General features: G+C 64.2%; 2 protein-coding genes and 1 long non-coding RNA gene across 3 annotated transcripts in view; 1 reads left to right on the forward strand and 2 right to left on the reverse strand.

Annotated features, from left to right (window-relative positions):
* C8G (complement C8 gamma chain) overlaps positions 1–14,419 on the reverse strand; it is a 618,926-nt gene that overhangs the window by 574,619 nt on the left and 29,888 nt on the right. The window lies entirely within an intron of this gene.
* LOC108287283 lies at positions 1,862–5,412 on the forward strand. Its single transcript, XR_001818266.2, has 3 exons — positions 1,862–2,242; positions 3,446–4,899; positions 5,323–5,412. It is a non-coding gene; the product is annotated as an uncharacterized LOC108287283 (long non-coding RNA).
* On the reverse strand, positions 2,921–6,667 carry PTGDS (prostaglandin D2 synthase). Its single transcript, XM_017505572.1, has 7 exons — positions 6,422–6,667; positions 5,407–5,546; positions 5,240–5,316; positions 4,499–4,615; positions 4,271–4,372; positions 3,768–3,793; positions 2,921–3,196 (listed from the first exon to the last, which is right to left on the reverse strand). Exons 1-6 carry the CDS (start codon positions 6,533–6,535, stop codon positions 3,768–3,770), a joined length of 576 nt encoding a protein of 191 aa, XP_017361061.1. The 5' UTR covers positions 6,536–6,667; the 3' UTR covers positions 2,921–3,196.

Genomic DNA, 14,419 nt, shown 5'->3' on the forward strand with positions numbered 1-14,419 from the left:
GTCTGCTGGGGCGGGGCTACTGCTGACGGAGGCGGGGCTTCTGCGGGCGGGGGCGGGGCTGGGGGCGGGGCGGAATTAAAGGTCCCCGGCTGGGACCCTGCCTGTACCCCCGCCGGCTTCTGGCGACTCGAGGCGGGTTTAGTGCCCCGGGCGGGCCGGAGCGGGGCGCCCCGAGTCAGGGCTCCAGAGGCCCTGCCCCTAGCGCTGGCCTCGCCACATACACACATGCACATACACACATAGATACACTGACACACACACATGACACATACAGATACACAGACACACTGACACACACACACAGAAGACACATATACACATGCACACACACACACAGATACACGGGCACACTGACACACACACAGAAGACACACTCACATACACAGAAGACACACATACACACATGCACACACACACAGATACACGGACACTCTGACACACACACAAAGACACATACACAGAAGACACACATACACACATGCACATACACACATAGATACACTGACACACAGACACAGATATACACAGAAGACACACATACACACATGCACATACACACATAGATACACTGACACACAGACACAGATATACACAGAAGGCACACACACAGAGATGGACACACACAGACATTCAGACGCAGATACACAGACACTCAGATGCATATAGTGATACACACACAGTGAGGTACACAGCTACACAGAAGACACACACGCATATACACACACACATGCAGAAACGGACACACACAGAGACAGTCACATATAGTGATACACACACAGACACAGACATGCGGACACTTTTCTCAGCACCAGGCCTCAGGCAGGGCTTCCTCCAGGGCCTGGATCCCTCTGGAGTCCTGTGGCTGCTGTCTGGGACTGGCCACAAGGAGCCCTCGAGGGCCCGTGGTCTGAGCCCGACGTGCTGAAGACACCATGGTCCCTCTGGACCTTCATCTGCCTCATGCTGGCCCTTGTCTGAGGCTGAGTGTGATGTGGGGCTTGTGGGATCACTTACATGGGGTATCCAAACATGAGGGCCAGGTCACCATTCACCAAGGGGGTCACTAAGACCACGGGCATCTTCACAGTGTCCTTGGAGTCCAGGAAGTCTGGGTCATCTGACACCACCCCGACCATGTACCAGGTGCCCTGGAACCGCAGGGTGAGTGCATGGAAGGCTGGGAGGTGGCCCCGTGCCCTGGGCCTGAGCCCACCATGTTCTACCCACCGCGTTCCATCCTGACACAGCTGCTTCCTGGCCAGGACGGGGGCTGCTGCGCACATGTCCACTCTGATGCAGAACGGAGGAGGGGGGCCTCAGTAGAGGAGCAATGGCCCCCACCAGCCCAGCATCAGCTGTCTGCAGCGGGCAGTGCGGGGGACAGCTGGATGGGTGGGGCTGTGGCGAGGTCACAAGCTTGTGTGGGGTCGGCCAGGGGGGGACGTGAGGTGCAGGCAGCTGCGACTTGTCCCAGCTTTTGGCCCTGGGGAGTGACGGGGGGGATGCAACGGAAAAGCTGGGGTGGCGGACTGCAGTCTTCCCCAGCCACGCCCCATCCAGACAAAAAGAGCAGGTGTGCGGGGGATCCCCTGCTTCAGCCCTGCTGAGCCTGGATCAAAGAGGGTGTGGACAGGGACCCGGGGTTCAGCACCAAAGTGCTGCACTTAGAGAACGTGTCCCCAGGTCTGGGCGCACCTGGCCGGCATGAAAGTTGGCCTGGATGGGGACCTGGGCCTGGCCTGGGGACCCCCAGAGCAGGGCAGGGAGGGAGCTGATCAGCAGAGCTCGAAGCATTGTGCAGCAAGGTGGCTCAGTGTCTCCTTGGGACTCGGGAGCAGGGCAGAGCTGGGGTGTCTCCTCTGTAGGCTTTATGCCCCTGAGATGCCCTGGGGCGGCTGGACTGGGACTGCACCCACCCTGATAGGCTTCTGATCACGTTGCACCCTGCAGCACTCTGGCCCAGCTTCTTCCACCCAAGCCCCGCCATCCCCTACCAAACCCTGCCTTTCCTCCGGGGTGGGGCCAGATGCCTGGCAGCTGGGGGTAGTTCTGACAGGCCTCCAGGGTGGGGGCCTGCAGCTCACCCACCCTGCTTCTTTGGCCGTCTGCAGACTCCCTAGGATGTGGGATCCCCCCTTGAGCTCAGGCACAGCCTCAAACTCCCTTCTCCTGGAAGGCCACCCAGAACCTCACCCTCACCTCTGAGCCTCAAATGCTTGGTGCCTCTGCAGGGCCTGCCTTGGTTGGGGGCCTGGTGGGCAGGTCACAGTGAGGGTGGGAGGGAGCAGGGTTGGGCAGGACACTGGCCGGGCGTGGTGTGGCAGTGGTGCCAGGGCTCTGGCTTGTGGACAGGGCTATGGTCTGGAGGCCCAGGTCAGAGGGCAGGGGGTGCTCAGAGAGCCAGAGGGATGTGGGGTGGCCTGTCTCCTCCGTCAGTCTGTCCTAGTGGGGGGTGGAGACACTCTAGCATCTTTCAAACAAATGTTCCTTTTTGTCCCCTGAAACCCTTATCTCTGCCCAGTCCCACACCTTGAGACACCCAACAGGTCCAAAGCTCCTCTGGGGCCTCCAGACTCAGGCCCTTCCTGCTGAGGGGGTGACAGGGTGGGGTTGGGGGTGCAGGACACCTGCCTAGGGGATGAGATGAGTCACTGACCCCCCAGCTCAGCACCGGCCTGGCGGCAGTGGCAGCTCAGGGGGTGTGGCAGGACACGTGGGGCCGTGGCAGGGTCACACGATCGTGTGGAGTGGGTGGGGGACACGCCTCCTGGCTCTCCTGACTCAGGACCCCACTGGGAGCAAACACTGGAGGGCCTGCTCCTTTGCTGACATCAGGCTGGGATTTGACAGAGTGGGAGGTCGAGGTGGCCGGGGCCAGGCCCAGGACGGGTGACGCCAGCACAGACAGCCAGGAGCCTGCTGACTTGCTTCCAGAGTTTATTGCATAGAGCCAGAATGAAGCCCAAGGGAGCGGGGGCACTTGAGTGGGGAGCCGGGGCAGGTCTCAGGGAAGGAACAGAGCAGAGACATCCAGAACTTGGGGGTCACCTGGCTGGCGGGGGTCCCAGCTTCAGGCCTGGGGGTGCAAGAGGAAGGCCATGATGGAGGCTGCGGTCTTCCCAGCCCACCCCTACTCCGGCTGGATGGAGCAGGTGCGGGTAGGGGGGCTTTCCTCTGCCCCTGGCTCCCATGAGCCCCGATGAGACAGCAAGATCCATCGCTGGGGCTCAGATCCCCACTGCCCCAGGGTCCAGACTCCACCCCTCCCCACCCCAGGGTCCAGATTCCAGCTCCAGCCTAGGCCTCCCTCCTGGGGGTGGGGTCAATCCGCCTGGAGCCTGCTTCCTTGAGGTCTCCCACGGCCTCCACGAAGCATCCTTAGCCCTCCCTTCCGTCCCGTCTCCTCCCATCCCATCTCACCCACCCTGGTTCCCTCCCACCCCAGGAGCCAGGTGCCCCTCGCTGCCAGATGGCCCCTGTGGTTCAGCCCCTCAGCCTTGTCTGCCTGGGGTCTCGCACCTGCAGCCTGCCATGGGAGCCCTCAGGGACCAGCCCTATTCCAGTGGCTGGGACAAGTTTTCCTTCCGAGCCTCAGACCTGGGCACCCATCAATGTGGGCAGCCCCTGTGTCTCCTGCCTGGTCCTGGACTGCAGCCACCAGGAAGGATGGGTCTGTAGCACCAGGCTGTCCTGGGACCCTGATCCGTTGCAGAGGGGGTGGGCTGGATGTATGCTGAATGAATGAATGAATGAATGAAGTGGCTCACCTATTCTTGTTCCGTCATGCACTTATCTGCCAAGAAAGAAGCCGGGGGCTGTCGTCAGAACCCCAGGCTTAGGCCAATTTTCCCATGGGACTTCCTGTCCCTCCCTGAATGCAGAGCTGGTCTTGAATAAACCCCCAAACCGCACAGACCCCCATCACCTCCCACCTCTCCCATGGCCCCCTGAAACAGAGAGGGCCTTTCTCCACCTCTGCTGAGAGCAGGCTGTCCACCTGTGTCCCCCATGGGCACCCCATCCTACACCCTCCACCAGGCTGGAGCCCCATATCCTGGGAGTTGCTGGGGCCTGGTATGGAGTGGGTGCCTGGCCTCCACATCCCCCACGGAGGCGGCTCCTCATGAAGGGCTGCAGGCCCAGGCCTCCAGCAAGTCAGCAGGCGCAGGGTGGGGCCACCTCCTCCCCTCTGCCTCCTGCAGTCAGAGACCGGCTGCCTGCCTGCCTCTAATCTGACCTTAATCCTCTCCCCATCAGATTAGGGCCTCACCGGTCTTGGGCAGGAAGACAATGGTATCCTCTGTGAAGTCCTGGGCCTTGCAGAAGGCAGTGAATTTCTCCTTGAACTCAGCCCTGGGGGTCTGGGTTCGGCCTGGGACAGGGAAGAGACAGCTGGCGTCAGCGAGGGGGACAGTGTGCGCTCTCCCTGAGTCTGGGGGCGCCCCTGTGGTCAGGCTGCATCCGGCCCCACCCTCGGGGCAGCCCCCTGGGCACGTACTGTAGAGCGTGGCCATTCGGAAGTCCTCGCCGGGGCCCTTGCTGCCCTGGCTGTAGAGCAGGGCGTACTGGTCGTAGTCCGTCTCCACCACTGACACCGAGTAGGTGCTGCCCCAGTCTGGGAACCCAAGAGATGGCCCTGTTGGGGACTCAGCTCTGCTTCAGGGAGGGGGTGTGCCGGTGGGCTGTGGGCACTCAGGCCTCCGCCGGCCTGGGATTCTCCCCAAGCCCGCTGCTCTCCAGCCCACACCCCGCTCCTGCCTACACAGCCTGTGAACTCTCCCAAACCAGACGTCTGGGGGAGCCAGGTTCAGAAAACCGGATTCCTGGTGCAGCCCCAGAACTCGCTGCCAGAACCGGGAAGTGAAGAGGTCTCCCGGCAGGAGCCATTCCCCAGGAGGGGTGAGGAAGCCCCTTCGTCCTGGGGAGGAGAACTGGGAGGAGGTGTGTGGAGGGCCTTTGGGGGCTGCGTATGTGGGGAAAACTCCAGGGAACAGGAGAAGGGCCTGGCACGACACTAGTGGGCTCCAGAGAGGGTCCCACCCCCTGGAGGAAGGGTCCCTCTGTCCCCCACGCTGGTGCATGGGCAGTCACGCCGAGACCTGGCCTTGGCCTCTCTGCCCTGGTGGGGCGGCCATCACCCCCCAACCCATGGATCTCCGAGGCAGGGGGCTGGCCGAGAGTCAGCCCGGCAAGTGTCACCCCCAGGCCGGGCCCAGGGGGCGGTGGAGGCCCCACTCACGGGGACTCCGGTAGCTGTAGGAGCCGAGGGACTCCGCGGGCTGCAGCAGCATGGTTCGGGTCTCGCACTGGTTTTTCCTGCAGGTGGGTGACCTCAGGGTCAGGGGCTAGGCCCGAGGGTGTTCCCAGACCTCTGCGTCCCAGAAGCCCACCTGCCCGCTGTCACACCTGAGGAAGGTGGAGGTCAGGTTGAGGCCGCCATCCGAGGCCGGGGCCACCACCGACTTGCACATGGACAGCGCCGCCTTCTTCTCTCGGAGCCAGCTCGAGTTGGAGGCGAGGCCCGCGCTGAACCAGAGCCCCAGGAACTGCGGCGAGCGGCCCCACCGCGTCGGCCAGGACCCTCCGGACCACTGGTGCCGACCCGCGGGGCGCCTCCGCCCCTCCCGTCCCGGCTCCAACCCGGCCGGGTCCCCACGTTCAATCCCCAAGAAGCCACGCCCTCGCCACGCCCACAAACGGCCCCGCCCCGGGAGCTGGCCACGCCCCGGGCCCCGGCTCCCCGTCTGGCCACGCCCCCTCCGAGGACAGTGCCCCCCCGTGGACCCCCGCACCAGCCACCTCCGGCCCCTCCGCCCCCGGTCCCGATTCTGTGCCCTGGCGGGGCGCCCGGCCCTTTCAGCGGGCGGCAGAGGACGCGGCGTTCCCGCAGGGGGTGGGCGGGTCCTCGGCTCCGCTTCGCGGACCGCTGGGGGGTCTCCTCGGCCCTGGGGAGGGGCGCGCGGCCGGAGAACCCGCGCTCCGGCGCGTCCCCGAGCAGCTCCCGGGCGAGAGCGCGCGTCGCCGGCTTTCTGTGCGGGGCGGGTCCCCCGCGCGCGCCATCCCCGTGCGCCACCGCCCCCCGCCCGTGTCCTGGCACCCAGGTGTGGAACGTGCGCTCGTGTGTCCTCTGCGGGTCGCGTGCCTGTAGCGATGACCGTGTTTGGATGGCGTGGGCGCGTGTGGACCGGTGTCTGTGTGGCCCATCGGGGAGACTGGACGTGGTGCCCAGGGAGGGCCCCTCGTGGTCAGCTCCTCGGGCCGCCGCCCAGCCTCCTTCCTGCGCGCCCGGCTCTGTCCCTGGCCGGCACTGCCGGGCACTGCGGAACTTCGCTCCCTCCGCCGGGGAGAAGACCCAGCTGGAAAGTGACCTTCCTCGACCGGGCCCTGTAGCTCTCGGGGATGGCGCAGGGAAGCCCCTCACCTTTTCCTGCTGGAAGTCGGGCTGCACGGAGACCTGGGCCTCGGCTGCTGCCTGCAGGCCGCCCAGCAGCCCCAGCAGGACCAGCCCCATCCACAGAGTGTGCTGAGCAGCCATTCTCTCGAAGCAGAGCAGGTGTCTGGGGCCCGGTGCCAGCAGTGTGGGCGAGGGAGGGAGGTGTGCGGCAGGAGTGGAGAGCACGGAGGAGACCCCTATTTATGGGCCAGGCTTGGCCTCACCCAGGGCCCCAGGACAGCCCACTGAAGACTCGTGATGCTGGGGGGTGGGGTGGCCGGGCGCTGCTGCAGCCTCGTCCCCCACAGGGCGCTTATGCAAGAGGCTGGGCCTGCTGCCCTGGCTGAGGCTGAGGCCCCTGCCCACTTGTCCCAGAGACAGAGCTGGCAGCGGCCTTGCCACCCTCCTCCTGCCGGCAGGACCCACCGGCCCGAAGCCCTGATAGGGACGGGGCTGTGTGCCTCAGCTGTGCCTGCCTCCAAGGCCTCTGGCCACTTCCCATGGAGGGGGCAAGACCCACATCCTGCAGGCCCTACCATCAATCCCTTTCGAGCCCTAAGACCCCAGAGGGGGACACAAAGCCTCACTTCCACCTGAGAGTTTGATCCTGAAACACCCAGCAAGTGAACTGGTGATGGGAAGCTGCGGCCGAGGTAGAGAAACTGGGTCTGCCCCGCAGGGGCCTGAAGGCCAGGTGTGCTGGGCACGGCTTCCCCATGGCCAGTTGTTGGGGCTCTGAGAGTGGCCCCTGGGCACCCATTGCAGCTTGGGTACCTCTGGGCTTGGGCACAGGCCTATCCCTTGCCAGAGGCCCTGCCTCCTCCCAGCAACCACCCGACCCTGAGTCTGCCCTCCCCCAAGTCTGGGCCTGTCCCGTTACCCCAGCGCTGCACCCAGCCCCTTGGGCCCCTCCAGCTTGTCGGCCCTGGCTGGGCCCTGCCGTGGGCTGTCACAGGCAGGCTCCTGGTGGACTGAGCTGTCCCGGCAGGTGTGGTGGGTGAGCGCTGCCCCTGGCTGGCAGGTGGGCCCAGGTGGGGAGCTGGGAAATGTACACGAGAGCAGGACTGACCAGGACGGGGTGGGCTGGCTTCTAGGGGGCCACTGGCAACCACTGGGGGCTGGAGCCCGTCCCCTTCCTGGGTTCTGTGGCCCACCCCTTCCCGGGGCGCATGGGCCCTGGAACTGAGCTTGCACTGCTTCTCCTCCCCAGTGGCCCGGGGGTCAAGGAACCCAGGCTTGGGGGTCTGGGGGCCTGGGGCGGAGGCATATGCAGCAGCAGCTGGTGGGCAGTATTGGTGTTGGGGTTGCTGGGGGTGGCTGGGTAGCGTAGGCAGAGGCCAAGGTGAGGGAGTGAGTCCCAGGGAGCACGGAGGCCCCTGAGAGTCATGGAGAAGGAGGGTAAGCAGGGGAAGGGGCTGGGGCAGGCCTCAGAATCCCCCCTCCCCGGGCCTCCCATCGGTCCCTACCCGGAGCAGCAGTGCCCTGCTAGCTCAGATGCCATCTGTGCCCTAGGCTGAGAGGGAGGTCTGTTGGAACATTTGGGGGGGTGTCTAACTCCAGGACCCCACATGGCCCCCAGGCCTCGCTCAGCTACAAAGCTGGGGGCTCCCATCAGGACAGGGAGGGGCAGGAAGACAGTTGTGGCTGGGGCACCACTGCAGGCCTGGCCTCCTGCCCTCTGCCGACTGAGTCCCGGCTGCCATTCGGCCCTGGTGGGGCTGGCAGCTCACTGAGTGGCCTGGCTGGAGGTCCCTACCAAGGCCAGGTAGGTCCAGGACAAGGGGCCTCCCGGTGGTGAGCAAGCCCCAGGGTGTGGTGGCAGGTGGCACAGGGCAGGGAGACCCGGGAGATGTGGCTCTGGGTCCGAATGGCTCCAGTCTGGGCAGGCCTGGGAGGGACTGGGGAGCCTGGTGGGGCAAGGTCCTCCCATAGCCCCAGGGGTTCCCAGGGGATCTCGGGTGCCCAGCCCTCAAACCCAGTGCCTGGAGAAAGGACCAAGCCCCTCCCCTTCCCCACTTTCTGGTGGGCAGCAGAAGGCCCAACAGGCCCCATGTCCCCTTCTCCTCCATGACCAGTCGTTACCGAGACCAGGTGGTCACCGGTGGCGCCTGGAGAGCTGGGAGAAACGGTGAACTCATGCTCAGTTCGGGAACCGACTCCTTAGTCTCCGTGGTCAAGATGGCCAGCGGGCTGCCAGGGACACTCCCCAGGCATGGCTGCATGAGTGCGGAGCCGCCCACAAGCCCTGATTCCTGGGGGCACCTGGGCCCAACGAGGGCTGGAGATTCATCTCCCACCAAATCCAGGAAGGGCCGGGCAGTTGCCAGCTCCTGGTGAACTCATGCCAGATTTCTCCCCTCCTCTCCAGCCGGGATTGTGCTTGCACGAGGTGGACAGCGGCGGGCGGGCCTTCAAGGAGCCTCTTGCAGCTCAAGCAGGGACAAGGACCCCCCTGCGAACTCTCCTTGTCCTTCCCTTTGCTCTGAGCTCTGCTGCCATGCAGGACCTCGGTGGAGCCTGGGGGAGGGCTGGGCAGGAAGAAGCTGGCCACCCCACCCCGCCGCTCTGGGAACAAGTTGCTTTGAGTCACAGAATGCAAGAACTTGGCCTCTACCTTAAGAAGTCATCAAGGCCATCCCCCGGCCTGCGGTACAGGCAGGTCAGAGACAAGCCTGGTGGCCTGGGCCTGGGCTCCCAGAACTGACCCCAACCTTTTCCTGGAGGGAAGCAGTCTCCGCCCTGGGGCCCTGGCCAGCGTCCTCTGGGGGCGCTGGTGCCCCTGTCCAGTGTCCCCACCGATGGTTTGCCCTCAAGGACCGAGGCTGTCCCAGTGACTGGTGGGACCTGAACTTGACTGAATGTCCACCAGCCTTGAATAAACTCAAGGGGACCTCGTCGGCCCCACCCACCTGCGACCTGGGATCAGCTCCCCCAGCCTGGGATTGGGGAGGGACAGCCCCTATGCCCCACCCTCTCAGGCCCTGCTTTGCCTGCCCTCCAGAGGTGCCCAGGTCTCGTGGCTCCAGAGGCTCACTACTGTCAGAGCTGCCCTGCTAGGGATCTTCAGTAGGTGAGGGCAGTACCCGGGTGAGACCCTGCGTGGGGTGTTCTGGACAAGTCAGGGTCAGAGCGGGAGCACCCCGAGACTGCCGCAGGAGATCCAGGGCCGGGTGCGGTGGGGGCAGCCCAGCACAGTGCTCCCCTAGGGGCCAGAAATTCTCCCCCCACAGCCATACCCACCCCCATCGGGTCCAGCCCTACGGGGTCCCGTGAGCCCCTCTCTGCAGGTGTGGAGACGAGAAACAGTGACAATAAAGACACAAGACACAGATTTAGAGAAAAGAGAGCCTGGGCCCGGGGTCCACTGCTGCCGAGGCCCAGAGTCCAGCAGTGCCCCGAGGGCCTGGACGCCCTGACTTTTACTGAGTCCCAAGCAGGGGGCAGGGTGGGTAGGCGAGGTAACGGGGCGGCGACAGGGCCCAGGTCTTCCAAGCAGCCGAGGCGAGGAGGAAAGCTCGTGCGTCAGCACTTTTTTCATCTCTGTCAAGGATATAAAGGACGTTAAAATTTGTGTTACCATCACTAATTCTTATCTTAGAAGGAAGAGAGGAAGCAGGTGCAGAAGCGGAACTTGAAAGTAGACAAGGAACGTGACGCTTAGGCGCAGCGCGGAGACCAGCCCCGATGCCTGCGGGGGCCCCCAACAGCTGCCAGGGCCTGGAGGAGCCGCGTTTCTCCTCAGCCCCCGAGGACAGAGACGTCTCGGCCACCTTGGACGTCTCCTTCCCTAGCTGGCTAAACAGCGGGCGCTTTCCCGGCGCTGACACTGGCACAGCCGAGGCGCCCTCCAGCAGCCCTTAGGCGGGTGGGACAGAGGACTTAGAGCATTTTGCCTTAGGATCACCTCTTTCCTGATGCCACCTCAGTCCCGTACTTCTTTTTTTTTTTTTTTTTTTTTTTGAGACGGAGTTTTGCTCTCGTTACCCAGGCTGGAGTGCAATGGCGTGATCTCGGCTCACCGCAGCCTCCGCCTCCTGGGTTCAGGCAATTCTCCTGCCTCAGCCTCCTGAGTAGCTGGGATTACAGGCACGCGCCACCATGCCCAGCTAATGTTTTGTATTTTTAGTAGAGACGGGGTTTCACCATGTTGACCAGGATGGTCTCGATCTCTTGACCTTGTGATCCACCCGCCTCGGCCTCCCAAAGTGCTGGGATTACAGGCGTGAGCCACCGCGCTCGGCCAGTCCCGTACTTCTTGACCTGAGACTTATTGGTAAAATTAAAGGTCATATGATTGATTGCATGTGAATAGCTGTGTGATTATAATCATAATCTAACTGGATCTCCAATCTTTTCTAATTCTATATTTATGCGAGGACAGAGGCCTCAGACCATTGCCTTGGCTCTTGTGGGGTTCCCCCCGACACACCCCTACCCCCACCTCTACTCCCACCCTCACCCCCACCCCACCCCCACAGCCTTGGTATGCTCAGCTCCAGGATGCCAGCACTGTGGACCACCTCTGAGGCTCAGCCTGGCTTCAGGAAGCGCCCAGCTCGGCCATGGAAGGTCAAGGCTAGTGTCCCCACCTGCCCATTTAGGGGCTGGGCGGAAGCTCCCCAGGCCGGTGAGGTCTGGGCAGGGGCCGAGCCTGGGAGGACCCCGGGTCACAGCAGCACCAGGCTGAGCACCACTCCCCGCAGAGACTGGAAGCCCCACACTCCCCTTCAGCACGAGGGGCTGGCCCCTGCAGGGCACCAGGGGAGACCTGATTCCAGAGGCCACTCCGCAGCCTGTGCCCACCCCCGGTCAGGTTCCCGACTGTGGGACGTGGGCCTGGGCCCACGCCCCTGAGATGGGCCTTCCCGGGGGCTCAAGGCGAACCAGGGAGGCAGGGCCACGGCTCTGAGAAGAGCCAGTGGTGAGGGAAGGAAGCTCCTAGCAGGGGCGGGGGGTGCCAGGCGCTGTGGAGCTGGGCAAGCCCCTCGGTCACAGGCCTCCAAGGCCCCCCATCACCCTGTGGTCCCTGCTCCCAGCCTGGGCAGTTTCTGCTGGGCGCCGTGGAGGGCGGCCTGTGTGTGTGAGGATGGGTCTGGCTCTGTCCACCTGAGAGCACAGGGGCCAGGAGAGCTTAGATGAGGGCAAGCTCCTCCCTGGGCCTGGAATCTGGGCTGCTCCCAGCGGCCCTGCCCACTGCCCACTCACGATCACCCTGGGTCACGGACAGGCAGACCTGGCTCCCCCAGCACAGACTGTTTCTGGTGGGGTCGTGGGGACAGGTTGTGGCTGAGCCTCCACGGGGTGGGGGCACCAGCCAGGCTGGGGCAGGTGGTGAGGGTGGGGCCACCAAGGGCCAGGCCAGGGTCCACTGCTCTCAGGACAGAGGGTGGAAGGCCCAGGCAGAGAATCTCGGAGGGGCTGGAGTAAGAGGAGGGAGACAGAGACCTTTGGGAGAGGGAGGGGCGGGGGGTGCCAGGGCCAGGAGGGAGGAGGGCACAGGGCGGGCCTGGCTGATGCCTCCTGGCTTCGCTGATGCCAGCGTGGCCCGGGACCCCGGGACCCCCAGCAGTTACACTTTCGGCTCACCACGGGCTCCCCTGTGAGGAAGGAGCGCTGGTCAGAGGCCCAGCGGTCCAAGGCCATGTTTGCACAACCTCTGACCCTGGGGCATGACCTCTGACCCGTGGCATGACCTCTGACCTGGGGCATGACCTCTGACCCTGGGGCTCCCGCCTGCTCCAGGGCTGCTTTGGTAGCTGCAGATGGCCCAGTGCAGGGGACCCAGGGGCTTGGGCAGAGACCCTCAGAGGGCCTGGGTTGGGCGGGAGGGGATGCTCCAGGCCACAGGTGCGTCAAGGTCTGCGCCCCGAGGCGCCCCCCCATCTGGAGTCCCAGCTCACTCTCAACTCTCAGAGCCTCAGCTGCTGTGGCCTCCCTCTTCCCACAGGGCCCCTGCCTCGGGTCCCGGGTCTTGGGGGGCCTGGCCCCTTCCAGCCCAGAGCCCTCTTTGCCTCAAGGTTGACCCTCCCAGCCGTGGTCCCTTGGGTCAGAAATGAGGATGCCGAGGGCTTCCCTGCAGCCCCTCCGCCGGGACTCCTGTCCCTCCACCTGCCATCCACTTTGCCTGCTGTGCACATGGGGCGCCTCCAGTGACCCGGGTCCTGCCAGGACCCTCTGGCACCTGGGCTTGGTCCCCCGACCCTGATGATCTTCTGGGCAGTCCTTCCCCTCAGGTTGTGCCGTTAGGACACCAGGCACCCTCTCCTTGGTGAGCACTCCTGCCTGGCCCCAGGCCTCGGCCTGCAGGGCTCTGGGTCGGCCTCCCCCATCAGGGTGGTCCCTGCTGCCTACCCCATGCCCCCTCAGCCTTCCAGTGCCAGTTTGGGGCAGGAAGAGAATCTGGTCAGATCTGATCAATTTCTCCCTCAGGTCAAAATCCACCTCCTTCCCCTACCCTGGGCCAAGAACAGGGTGAGCCCTGGGAAGACTCCTCCCTCCCCAGCCCAGCGCCAGGGGGTCCTGGGAGGCCCCTTCCCGCCGTCCTCAGGGCCTCACCGTGCAGCTTGGCCTGGTCCCCTCTCCTGGGGCTTGGTCTCAGCGTAGCATCCATCTCACCATTTTCCTACCCCACCTCTGCGGGGAGCAGGCAGGGGTCAGGCCTCTGCTGCTGGGGACAGGCTGCTGATCATGCCCCCTCTGGGGCCACAGCAAGGCCTTCCCCGGAGTGTCCTTTTTACTATATTTATGGTTTTAGAGACAGGGTTTCGCTCTGTCACCCAGGCTGGAGTGCAGTGGCTCAATCACAGCTCAATGCAGACTCCTGGGCCCAGGCAATCCTCCCTTGTAGCTAGGAGTACAGGCATGTACCACCACACCCAGCTAGTTTTTAAATTTTATTTTTGTAGAGATGGGGGTGTCACTATGTTGTCCAGGCTGGTCTCAAACTCCTGGCCACAGCTGATCCTCCTCCCTCAGCCTCTGGAAGTGCTGGGATTACACATGTGGAGTGTCCTTAACCTGGGGCGGCTCTGGGCCTTTCTCAGGGTGTCAGGCAGGGAAGACACCCTCACGGCCTCCAAGGAGGTTCAGATCTGGGTGCCTCTCAGGGACAGGGGCACTGGGCCAGCATTTGCAGGGTGGGTCCCTGTGGGAGGAGGTTGTTGGCAGGAGGGGCTGGGAGGCTTCGGGGCCTCCAGGAAGGGTCCTGATCTTCACTGTTCCTGAAGCCGCTCTTCCTGCCTGTCCCTGCCTCTGACGGTGTCCCCACCTCTGACGGTGTCCTCTGCCCGTGGAAGTTCTCACTGCATGCATGGAATTGGGGTGTCCACCTACCGTGTGCCCTGTCTCCGCACCCTCCCCTGATCTCCCCGTGACCCTGGGTCTCAGGACAGGCCCCTCCTCCAAACTGCAGGCCCCAGGAGGGGAGCAGGGGCCCCACGCTATGTTGAGGGCGGGGTGAGCTCCTTCACGGCAGGTGCTGCCTCCTTCTGCCCACGGGGTCCACCCACTGGCCTGTCTGTGCGAGGGGTCTCCACCCAGCGGCCCTTCCATCTCGTCTCCCAGGCAGCCCCATCACCTGACAGGGGCTCTGGGTGCCCGGCTTCAGCTGAGCGGGCTGGACGTGACCACGGCTGCCACCAACATCCTGAATTGGGACCTGCGTTCTGGCCTGAAGGTGTTGGCCACCACCGCTCCCCCAGAACTGCAGGGCTGGCAGTGGGCAGGGCCAGGACACCCTCCCTGAACAGGGCCCCCAGGCTGGGCTGGCACTCGTGACTCTGGAGGAGCCTGCCCTGGACTGATGGGGACAGGTGACCCTGGCCAGTGGTGGGCAGCCTTCCCGAACCTCACTTTCTCCACTTGCACCAAGGGTGTGAGCTCCTCCCACCCGGCAGGGCCACGCTCACTGTAGCCTCATGCAAGGAGGCTACATCCTCCCTCCTTCCCCTCCTTCCCCTCCTTCCCCTCCCTCCTTTCCCTCCCTCC

Source organism: Cebus imitator, unplaced genomic scaffold, assembly GCF_001604975.1.
Source record: "Cebus imitator isolate Cc_AM_T3 unplaced genomic scaffold, Cebus_imitator-1.0 Scaffold339, whole genome shotgun sequence".
Lineage (NCBI taxonomy): Eukaryota > Metazoa > Chordata > Mammalia > Primates > Cebidae > Cebus > Cebus imitator.

What these genes read in the sequence shown, in the direction of transcription:
- PTGDS (XM_017505572.1), bottom strand. Translation starts at nt 6,535, where the DNA reads ATGGCTGCTCAGCACACTCTGTGGATGGGGCTGGTCCTGCTGGGGCTG. An exon ending in CCGACTTCCAGCAGGAAAAG is followed by an intron (nt 5,547 to 6,421) that starts GTGAGGGGCTTC and finishes CGCTCGCCGCAG; the next exon opens with TTCCTGGGGCTCTGGTTCAG. An exon ending in CCGAATGGCCACGCTCTACA is followed by an intron (nt 4,373 to 4,498) that starts GTACGTGCCCAG and finishes TCCCTGTCCCAG; the next exon opens with GCCGAACCCAGACCCCCAGG.